General features: G+C 41.6%; 1 protein-coding gene across 10 annotated transcripts in view; it reads right to left on the reverse strand.

Annotated features, from left to right (window-relative positions):
* The window catches only part of EPHA5 (EPH receptor A5), a 381,267-nt gene that overhangs the window by 83,830 nt on the left and 285,180 nt on the right, over positions 1 to 12,257 (reverse strand). For all 10 annotated transcript variants that reach the window (XM_038759034.1, XM_038759031.1, XM_038759030.1 and 7 more), the window contains one exon: positions 2,469 to 2,574. In XM_038759034.1, coding sequence (XP_038614962.1) covers positions 2,469 to 2,574 — 106 coding nt within the window. The remainder of the gene's footprint in view (positions 1 to 2,468; positions 2,575 to 12,257) is intronic.

The raw sequence follows: 12,257 nt of genomic DNA on the forward strand, positions 1-12,257 counted from the left end.
TTTTTCTCTAATTCATTGAAAAATAATATGGAAAAATCACCACAAGGAAAAATCTTCTGTTGGCAGGGAGAAGAAAATAAGATATTCTACTTTATTGTTTCCATTTATAATTTCTATGCTATATGGTTCTCCATATCAGTAACTTTGGTGGCAAGGGACCAGCGCATAAACTCTAAAGGGAAAGCATATTTATGTTGTATAAACACTAAATAACTTGTCTAAGCAAGGGAATAGTGCAGTGTTATTGCCTGAAGATTCTACTCTCATTCCAAAATGCCCCTCTGGAATACTAAAACATGTATTAAACACAAATGATGAAATGGAGGCTTTAAACTACATTATTGTTGATAAAAATACAAGCCTGTGATGGATTCTTATTGGAGAAGAACTGTACTGCCTTCAGCACATTCCTAGGCCCAGCATTCATTCATTCATTCAATCGTATTTATTGAGCGCTTACTGTGTGCAGAGCACTGTACTAAGCGCTTGGGAAGTACAAGTTGGCAACATTTAGAGACGGTCCCTTCCCAACAACGGGCTCACAGTCTACAAGGGGGAGTGTCTAGAAGCGGGAGACAGAGTTGGTAGGTATGTTCCCTGCCAGAAGGAAAATGTAATGTACTGATAAATATATAAATGCATAGCCAGACACTTTGGAGATTCTGACTTTTAAGCAATATTTTCTTATGAGAGAAATTTTTTCAGAGTAGGCTGTATTGTGATAAGTAAATAGTAACAACCTAGAAGATGGATATGGACTTGCCCTCCATGAAGATGTGTGTGTGTATGTGAGAGAGAGAGAGAGAGAAAGAATAAATATTTGGTGTTTGTGTCAGTATCAATAATGTGTACTTATTTTAGTGAAGTACGCATCTCTTGAGAAGAACAATCTTCCTATACATTTACAGAAAAAATGGGGGTGGGGAATGAATAATAATCAATTTATTTAAACATGTGAAGAGTCACTATAAATAAAGAAAAAAAACATGTAGAAATGTGTTCATTTCCCCTGGCTTTGACTCGGGGTTAATGCAAGTCAAAGTGAGAGTTACCCACCTGTGCCTTATTGAAAATTACAAGCATATTATAATATGAACTACATACCACAGGGTTTTTCTTGACTTAAACCAATATAACAAATCCAGCTAAGATAAAGCCCTAAGAAAAAAGTTGCACTCAAAGAGGGTGAGTGAATTTAGGTCCCAAAATCTGACTTGGGGAAATCAATCAATCAATTGTATTTATTGAATCCTTATTAGGTGCAGAGCACTGGACTAAGCCCTTGGCACTGTACAACACAACAATCTAACAGATACATTCCCTGCCTATAATGAGCTTACGGTCTAGATGGGGAGACAGTCATTGATGTAAATACATAAATTGCAGTTGTACCTAAGTGCTGTGGGGTCTGATGGGGTTTGGTGAATAAAGGGAGCAAGTCAGGGAGATGTAGAGGGGAATGGGAGAAAAGGAAATGAAAAAAGGAAATAGGGAAATAGAATACAAAGTCAAAACTCACCCATTTCACTCACAAATATTCTATTTGTGCTACAAGGCTGATCCTGTTAAAAACCATCCTTGGAGTCAGACAGAGTTAACATTTGAACTGGGGCAGTGGTTTGCAATTGCTCTGGTTTGGTGGCGAATGACTCATTCATTCATTCATGCATATTTATTGAGCGCTTACTTTGTGCAGAGCACTGGACTCACCTTAGCTCACATACAACACAAAATGGGGACAACTTGTTCCTAAGAAAATGACTAATGTTCTTAATTAAATCAGAACTATAAGCAGCTTCTGCATTTGTGGAAAACATAAGTGAATATTCTACTGAAACTCTATGGGTTCGATGAAAATAAACTGGAGTTTCATTTCACTGGACTCATGCCAGCTCACAGAGGATCCTGTCAGTTAAGAGAGAGCCCTATCAGTTTGTCCTGGCAGCTTAGAGAGAGCCCTATCAGCTCACATTGGGCTCTTCCAACTGTCAGGGAGCATCAATCAATCAATCCATGGTATTTATTGAGCACTTACGATGCATAGAGCACTGCACTAAGAGCTTGGGAGAGTACAATACAACTGAAGTAGCTCACACACTCCCTGCCTAGAATGAGCTTACAGCCTTGAGATGAACTTATAGTTTAGAGCATGAACTTCAGTTGTAAGCATTCTACTTCTGTAAGATGTAATAGCTCTGTTTCATCAGGAAAGAAAATGCCCTTCTTTTGGCCAAAATTATGTTATAAAGACCCAGGGCTTACTATGCCGGCAACATTAGAGAGGTAACTGCTCTTGTGATGACTTTACCTTGCTTGATCAAATAGCCCCCGAGACATGCGTCCACCCACTTGACTTTGGCCACTTGGAAATCACTTGCCTGATTTCCGCCAAGGGTAAGCTCATCAGGCAAGTGATTTGATCAAGGATCGGGAGAGATCAGCTGGGAAGTCTTGGCTTCTGCCCTTACCTCCCACTGAGGAGGAAACCGATCACCACAGCCAGAAGAATCACTCCCACGGTGACAGACACGGCGATGATTGGAATTTGGCTCTGATCGCTGGAGGCTGCAACTGCTGAAATGGGAAACAGAAAACAGAAATTATAGTGAAAATGGTATGCCATGGAGAGAGGCTGTGTCATATTTATTGAATGTTTGCCATGTGCAGAGCACTGTATTAAGCGCTTGGAAGAGTACGATGCAACAGAGCTAGACAACTGATATATTACTTCCAAACCTGCCCTAAAAAGGCAGGCATCAGGACATCTCCATCCCGCTGTTGTCTGCCTTTTTCTCCTGGACACTTCAGAATGGTCACCAGCGCTGGTTCGGACTGGAGATGGGGAGGTGGATCAGTACAGAACTGCTAGCATCTAAGGGCAATGGCTTTCCACTGGGAAGATCCATTGGGATACAAACCCAAGGAAGTTTCACAGAATAAAATGTCTTTGGGCCTCTCTGTGCTGAATCATGACCAAAGTACTAGGATCAAATCTTCCTGTTTTCTGCCAACTCAATTAAGTATTTATTGAGCACTTACTTGTATACAGAGCACTGTACTGTTTGGGAGAGTACAACAAAATAGAGTTGATAGGTCTGTCCCCTGCCCATAATGAGTTTGCAGCCTTAAGGGGCACATGAGCTACGTATGCCTGACTCAAACAGACATTGTGATTTTTTTTCCTAATCCAGTAGAAACATTCATCTTGTGGTTCTGGTGCACGTAGCACTCTTCAAAGTGCAGCAGCCACTAAGTAGAAAACACAGATTTTTCTTTTAAGACCTAACAATCTCAGGGAGGGAGAGAGCCAGATGAAGTTGGGAGCACATTAGTTAACAGAGCCCTGTAATTGCATGGTGAAAATGACCAAAGGCATGCTTTTCCCTCATAAAGGAAAAAAAAAACTCATTAAAGTTGGTACGATATGTTTCCTCAATTCATGCTGATCAAAAATGAACATTTCTGTTCATTTACTTACATAGGTCATTTCACTGCTTATGAATATGGAAAGTATTTTTCTGAAACTGAGTCAGCCGAGGTTCCATAAATTAACAACCACGCTTCATCGTAAGCACTGTTTTCAGAAAAATAGCCTAGCACCTATAGTTAAAAATTATTGAATGGCTAGTCTTAAGTCCCCCTTCTCAGGGTCGCACCTGGAGAGTTTCCAGTACTCTACCAGTGTCAACTATGGGAGGGAGAGTCAAGCAGAGGTCTACTTATTCCATTCCTAGCTCAGGCAGTGGCTACCTAATGGAAGGCAATCTGCAATAAGTCAAAACTCACCTAAGCTGGGGAGCAGAGCCATAGGAGAGAGTCGAGGGTGGAGACTCAAGTTTATTGTGCAGAAGGAGGCAATGGTAAGCCATTTCCATATTTTTACTAAGAAAATTTTGGATCACTACCAGAACGATTGCAGATGGAAGTGGGGAGTTTTTTCATTCACTCATTCAATCGTATTTATTGAGCACTTACTGTGTGCAGAGCACTGTACTAAGTGCTTGGGAAGTACAAGTCGGCAACATATAGAGACGGTTCCTACCCAACAACGGGTTCATTCTGGGAGAGATGTGTTCACGGTCTGAGATGACTGGACGGAATAAGACAAGACATCTTAGGCCACCTTTCTTGCCTTATTCAGACTTAGATGTGCCCCTTCACTTTTTAATATGCTTGTTTGATGCTCAGAATTAGTAGTAATAATAGTAGTAGTTATACTTATTATAGTTAGTAGCAGTAGTAACGGTATGAACTGATCACTTAACGGAGTGCAGTGAACTTCTCTAAGTACTTTGAAAGTACAATAGACATACGGAGATCTCTGTCCTCAAGGAGTTTTCATTCTAATGGAGGATTCAGACTTAAGAAAATTTACTAGGAAAATTCAGGAGAACAAACGTCTAGTTTTTTTTCTAAACCATGGAAAATCTGGAGACAAAATTAGCGCTTTCAAAAATCCACGTGATAGAGAGAAGTAAAAAATATCAGGAGACTTTTATTCAGAGGATTTATGGGGTGACCTGACCTAGAAAGCCTGTGAAGTGTGGGTGAAAAGGTGGTGAGGTCAGATTTATAACTAATCTGTACTTTGACACAGGTTTAAAATCAAAAGTCCCCAGTCAGTTCCCTGTGATTCCAGTCATTTGGACAAAGCGGAGAACAAGCCATCTGGGCTGTTGCTATTCTAGACTAGATCACCCCAATTTCCAGTCAACATTTTCCATCCAGATCTGACATTTCCAACCTGGATCATCTATCCTAATGAGTGTGCCGATTTCGACCATCTTTGCTCCAGTGACATTCCCCTTGCCTTCTGCCACCTGTAGTGTTTAAATTAATAATAATAATGATGGCATTTATTAAGCGCTTACTATGTGCAAAGCACTGTTCTAAGAGCTGGGGAGGTTACAAGTTGATCAGGCTGTCCCACTGGGGGCTCACAGTCGTAATCCCCATTTTACAGATGAGGGAACTGAGGCCCAGAGAAGTTAAGTGACTTGTCCAAAGTCACACAGCTCACAATTGGCGGAGCCGGGATTTGAACCCACGACCTCTGACTCCAAAGCCCATACTCTTTCCACTGAGCCATGCTGCTTCTCATAAATTAGGCAAATGGTGTCCATTCACGGCTCTGGGTCTTTGCCTCTTAGCAGTTGGGGCAACTTCAACAATTTTAGGAAGTTTTAGTTTTAGAGACATGCGGTGCCAGTTTGCTCAAATATAAAGTTTTCCCTTTTGCTGCCCATGCTATCAAGGGAAGATGGCTTGAAGGTTAATTCAGTTATTCCAAATAAGCATTCCTACATTTTATGTTTACATGATCTAGGTAAATGGCAATACAAAGGGTTATAAAACACATTCTGGACTCAACCATCCCAAATTACATAAGCAAACGGGTCAAAAATCTGCAGGGTTAAGAAAGAAAATTCAACAGAACACATAATCTCATCTACCTTGCAAATTGGATTTTTAGGTGCATAAAAATGCCAGGATTATCAAGTGAAACTGTGTACAAAAATGCTTAAAAAATGCTAATTGCCGTTTACATTTGACCTTATGGTAGTTTCTACTGGACTCCTGAGAAATCCACCCTCCAAGATAGACATTATCTAATAAAGCCTATTTCCGTCACAGTACTAATATAATTGGTGGCATTATTGATGGTACTGGGGACAGCAAGAAAATAAATGAGGAAAAAGCATGTTCACTTGTTTCCCCTTAGAAGCCTCTGGCAAATAAATCAACATTTGTTAGAAGGAAAAGAAAAGCCAGGAGACAGCGTAATGTTATTTCCAAATCTCTAAGATGATGCTACAAGTAAAAGGAAGTTTTGAAAACGAATGAAATACTCTACACTTAGATCAATATAAACAAGAGTTTACTGCCTGAAAGACTGGATTCTAATATGCAACATTCAGGAAAATGAGTGGATTCAGACACATTATTTATCTGTCGCCCACATGCATTATAAACTTTTGATTTGTAAGCTTATAAACTTTGAGATTCAGGGAAGTGGGAAGATTGCATCGGACATTTTTTTGCATTCTCCCTCCTCTTGTTCGATCAATAATTAATCAGTGGCATTTATGAAGCACTTATTTTATGGCAAACACTCCACTAAGCCCTTAGGAGAGTACAATACAACAGAGTCAGTAACCACGTCCGCTGCCCATAAGGACCTTACAATCTAGAAGTGAAGACAGACGTTGATAGAAGTAAATTCTAGATATGTATATAAATGCTACAGGGCTCATGGTGGGGTCAATATCAAGTTATTAAAGGATGGAGATACAAGTGCAGAGGGGACAAAGAAGGGAGAGGAAAAGAGGGCTTAATTGGGGGAGGCCTTTCATGAGAGATGTGATTTTTTAATAAGGCTTTGAAGGTGGGGAGAATGGAGTAAGGTAGGAGGGGGCAAGATGATTCAGTGTTTTAAAGATGATGATAACGAGCTTCCATTCGATATGAAGGTGGATGGGCCACCACTGGAGGTTCTTGAGGAGTGGGGAGATGTGGACTGAACTTTTTTTAGAAAAACGATCTGGGCACAGAGCAATGTCTGGACTGGAGTGGGAAAGGACAGGAAGCAGGGTATCAGTGAAGAGACCGATGCAGTAGCCAAGGTGGGATATGATAAGTGTTTGGATCAGGACGGTAGCAGTTTGGATAAATAGGAAAGGGCAAATTTTGGAGATGCTGTGAAGGTAGAACCGATAGGATCTCATGATGGATTGAATATGTGGCTGAACGAGAGAGATGACTCAAGGATAATGCCAAAATTATGGGCTTGTGACATGGGGAGGATAGTGGTGTGAGCCACTAGACTGTGAGCTCACTCTTTTAGACTGTGAGCCCACTGTTGGGTAGGGACTGTCTCTATATTTTGCCAATTTGTACTTCCCAAGCGCTTAGTTCAGTGCTCTGCACATAGTAAGCGCTCAATAAATACGATTGATGATGATGATGGTGTTGTCGACAGAGATGGGAAAGACAGGGAGAAGATAAGGTTTTGTGGGGGGAAGATGAAGAGTTCTGTTTTGGAGATTTTCAGTTTGAGGTGTCCATGGTGAATAGGGAAGATCAATCAAACAATCAATGACATTTATTGAGTGTTTACTGTGTGCAGAGCACCCTACGAAGCACTTGGAGACTAATAATAATAATAATGATAATGGCATTTATTAAGCGCTTACTATGTGCAAGGCACTGTTCTAAGCGCTGGGGAGGTTATAAGGTGGGTCAGGTTGTCCCACGTGGGGCTCAGAGTCTTAATCCCCATTTTACAGATGAGGTAACTGAGGCCCAGAGAAGTAAAATGACTTGCCCAAAGTCACACAGCTGACAAGTGGTGGAGCCTGGATTTGAACCCATGATCTCTGACTCCAAAGCCCAGGCTCTTTCCCTTTTGTCCCTTTTGTCTCCCCCTTTTTAGACTGTGAGCCCACTGTTGGGTAGGGACTGTCTCTATGTGTTGCCAATTTGTACTTCCCAAGCGCTTAGTACAGTGCTCTGCACCTAGTAAGCGCTCAATAAATATGATTGATTGATTGATTGATTTCCACTGAGCTACGCTGCTACAATACAGAACTGAATATAAGTATGCATGACTTACTCTGGTTTGCATTATGGTCTTTGAAAGTAATATTTTTAGGTCTGGATGGTTACCACATAAAAAGGCATGGAGACCAGTGACTTGGCTTATTTTTATTTTCAGCTCCCATTATTGCAGAGATTGAGCGGAGATTCTATTCTCCAGCAACCAGAACTTTACAATACCAATATGAAATTGCTTCCCAGAATAATGGGCATTTGGTTCGACTCACAGGCTCTGAAGAATGGCTAACACAATAAGAAATGCATTAAATCTAAAATTTTTATTGCATTAATGTTTGCCTCGTTGCACTCTTCAGTCACTCGCGTAACTACGGAACTACGTTTCTCCACTTATGAGCCGTAATAAAGTCCACAAGGTATGAAAAGCAGAGCACTTTGAAATAACAAAATTACCTTTTGTTTTGAGATGTGAATATGGGTTTTAAACGAATCGGTAAAAAGCTAATCCAAACGCATTAGTGAACTTAAAGGCTTGAGAGAAGTGTCAGCATAGATCATTAACATGGTCTGTGGTTTATAGATATAAATCGCACTGTAGCATCATCCAAGTGCCCTGTAGTCCGTATCAGAGCAAATTTACCTCAGAACCCTGGAAACTTACACTCAGGAATGACTGCGCCACAAACACGGCTACAAATAAACTTCAACCGCTGTCAAGCAGATGACTAATGTATAGGAAGGTAGACGTGTGTTTGTGTGTGTATGTGTGAGGCATGAGAGCAAGGAATATATACAAATTATTTTGGCAGGAGGAGGGAGAACGACAAGTCAAAATAACTCATTGGCTTAGAGAATGAATGATTGAAGCAGGACGGCCTCAGAAAAAAGAGCACATGCTTGGGAATCACAGGAGCAGAGTTCTAATTACAGCATGGCCACTTCATTCATTCATTGTCATATTTATTGAGCGCTTACTCTGTGCAGGGCACTGTGCTAAGCGCTTGGGAAGTACAAGTCGGCAACACCTAGAGACAATCCCTACCCAACAACGGGCCCACGGTCTGGAAGGGGGAGACAGACAACAAAACCAAATGTGTAGACAGGTGTCAAAATCTTCAGAACAAACAGAATTAAAGGTATATGCACATCATTAACAAAATAAATAGAATAGTAAATATGTACAAGTAAAATAGAGTAAAAAATCTGTACAAATATATACAAGTGCTGTGAGGAGGGGATGAGGTAGGGCGGGAGGGATGGGGAGGAGGAGAGGAAAAAGGGGTCTCAGTCTGGGAAGGCCTCCTTCCCTACTGTGTGGCTATGAGCCAGTCACTTAATTTATCTGTGCCTCAGTTTCCTCATTGGATAAATCAGGATCAAATAAACTGTTACCCCTCCCTCTCAGATTGTGAGCTCCATGTAATGATAATAATACTAATAATATCAAAAATGGCATTTATCAATCATGTACTATGTGCAAATCACTGTTCTAAGCACTGGGGAGGATACAAGGTGATCAGGTTGCCCCATGGAGGGCTCACAGTCTTACTCTCATTTTACAGATGAGGTAGCTGAGGCCCAGAGAAGTTAAGTGACCTGCCCAAAGTCACATAGTTGACAATTGGCGGAACAGGGATTTGAACCCATGACCTCTGACTCCAAAGCCCGGGCTCTTTCCACTGAGCCACACTGCTTCTCCATAATCATAATGGTATTTGTTAAGTGCTTACTATGTACCAAGCAGCATGGCTCAGTGGAAAAAGCCCGGGCTTTGGAGTCAGAGGTCATGGGTTCAAATCCCTGCTCCGCCAATTGTCAGCTGTGTGACTTTGGGCAAGTCACTTAACTTCTCTGTGTCTCAGTTACCTCATCTATAAAATGGGGATGACGACTGTGAGCCCCCCATGGGACAACCCGATCACCTTGTAACCTCCCCAGCGCTTAGAACAGTGATTTGCATATAGTAAGCGCTTAATCAATATCATTATTATTATTATTACCAAGCACTGTTCTAAACACTGGTGAGGATACAAGGTAATCAGGTTGACCACATGGGGCTCACAGTCTTAATCCCCATTTTCCAGATGAGGTAACTGAGGCACAGAGAAGTTAAGTGATTGCCCAAGTCACACAGCTGATAAGTGGCGGAGCCGGGATTAAAACCCAGGACCTCTCACTCCCAAACCCAGGCTCTTGCCACTAGGCCATGCTAGGGACTGGGCCTGACTTCATAATCTTACATTACCCCAGTGTTTAATACAGTGCTTGGTACATGGCAGCACTTAACAAATATCACAATTATTAGCCTAGCTTTGAAATGACAGGATTGTACTCAAAGGAAGTTTGCCCACCTATATTTGGTACATCTTGCTGCTGGCCTCTAGCCCATGGCCAGCCTTTCATCCATTCAATTGTATTTATTGAGCGCTTACTGTGCAGAGCACTGGACTAAAGTTGTGTCTGTTCATTGTTATATCGTGCATATATTGCATATTGTTATGAGAAGCAGCACGGCATAGTGGCTGGAGCACAAGCCTGGGATTCAGAAGGTTATGGGTTCTAATCCTGGCTCCTCCACTTGTCTGCTGTGTGACCTTGGGCAAGTCCCTTCACTTCTCTGGGCCTCAGTTATCTCAGCTGTAAAAAGGGGATTAAGACTGTGAGCCCCACGGGGGACAACCTGATTGCCTTGTATGTATCTTTACTGGTGATTAGAACAGTGCTTGGCACATAGTAAGGATTAACAAATGCCACTATTGTTATTATTATTATTATTACAATACTGTACACTGAAAGTCGCACAGTAAGCGCTCAATAAATATGATTCAATTGAATACTAAGCAGAGTACAACATAACAATTAACAGAAACATTCCCTGTGCACAAGGAGCTACAGTCCTGCCTCTGGATTGGAACATCCTCCTTCTTCATATCCAACAGACAATGACTCTCCCCACCTTCAAAGCCTTATTGAAGGCACATCTCCTCCAAGAGGCCTTCCCTGATTAAGCCCTCATTCCCTTTTCTCCTACTCCCTTCTATTTTACCCTAATTTACTCCCTTTATTCACCTCCCACCCTCAGACCCACCCCACCTATGCACATATCTGTGATTTATTTATTCCTAATAATTGTCTGTCTCCCCTTCTAGATTATAAACTCATTGCGGGAAGAGAATCTATCTGTTATACTGTTAAACTATACTCTCCTGGTTTCCTGAAGTCCTCTCCTATATTCTGGCTTGGTACAGTGCCAGGCTGATTTGCATTAGAGAACCCATAGTATCTGAACAAGAAGCTAGTGAAGCTTTAATGTTAAAACTCATCTCACCAAAGGATTTTACTTGAAGAAAAGTCGTATAAGTATTACACCAAAATTCCTCACACAACTTGGTCTTCTAGTAGGATTTAACAGGACTGTGCACTTCTCAGTATTATTAGTGGCTTTTGCAGGATTTTCCACATGCATTTTCTCTTGGGGTTTCAGTTCAACTAGGAAAATCTCCAGAAAGCAGCTTGAGCTTTGCCAGAGAATGGTGGAATGCCAGTTGTAAGGTTTTCATCAGGGAAAACCTATTGCTAGGAAGAATATCTCAGTGAGGCCTATTGACCCAAGGTTGGATTCAGTATGGCAATTCTACAGGGTGTTTCCCCATCTAGACTGTCAACTCTTCGTGGCAAGGAACAGTTCTAATCTACCGTCTCCATTAATACTCTCCCGATCACTTAGCACAATGTTCTGCACACAGTAAGCGCTCAATAAGTAAACAAATGCCACAGATTGATTGACCGGAAGACCAAATTTGTCCTTCCTTTGGCTGCCCTCTGGCCTTGACAGTAAAGGGAGAAAAAGAAAGGACTCTGCTCCAGAAAAATAAACTTTTTCAATGTTTACTTTATTTTTCTAAGAGCTATTGGCTTTTACCATAGTTTCTAAAGAGGGCTGTTCCACGTTAGGAATGCTTACAAATAGCCTTAAAGGGAAAACATATAGTTCTGTCTCAGTTCTCCTCATGTCAGGCAAGCTTGGCAAGTGATCTCCTGACTAACACAAGACCAGATAGCTATGCAAAATAAACTATTATTAGCTATTAATGCAAAATAAACATTCCAGAGATCTGCTCCTAAAGAGCATGCTTGCTCAGTTTGATTCCCCTCCCTCTCCCATAAATTGATTTCCCCTCTCCTTCTCCCACAAGTTGAGAAGCAGCGTGGCGCGGTGGAAAGATCACGGGCTTTGGAGTCAGAGATCATGGGTTCAAACCCCGGCACTGTCATTTGTCAGCTGCGTGACTTCAGGCAAGTCACTTAACTTCTCTGTGCCTCAGTTACCTCATCTGTAAAATGGGGATTAAGAGTGTGAGCCCCCTGTGGGGCAACCTGATGGCCTTGTAACCTCCCCAGCAATTAGAACAGTGCTTTGCACATAGTAAGCACTTAACAAATGTCATTATTATTATTATTATTCTCTGTGTCTCAGTTACCTCATCTGTAAAATGGGGATGAAGACTGTGAGCCCCCCGTGGGACAACCTGATCACCTTGTATTATCCCCAGTGCTTAGAACAGTGCTTTGCACATAGTAAATGCCATTATTATTATTATTCCCCTTCCCTGGGTGAATGCTGGCAGCCATGTCTCTGATGCTCTTCCACCCAACACTCTTCCCTCCTTGCATCCTCAGACCAATTTTAGGGTCCTGCACTT

The sequence above is a fragment of the Tachyglossus aculeatus genome, chromosome 17 (assembly GCF_015852505.1).
Source record: "Tachyglossus aculeatus isolate mTacAcu1 chromosome 17, mTacAcu1.pri, whole genome shotgun sequence".
Lineage (NCBI taxonomy): Eukaryota > Metazoa > Chordata > Mammalia > Monotremata > Tachyglossidae > Tachyglossus > Tachyglossus aculeatus.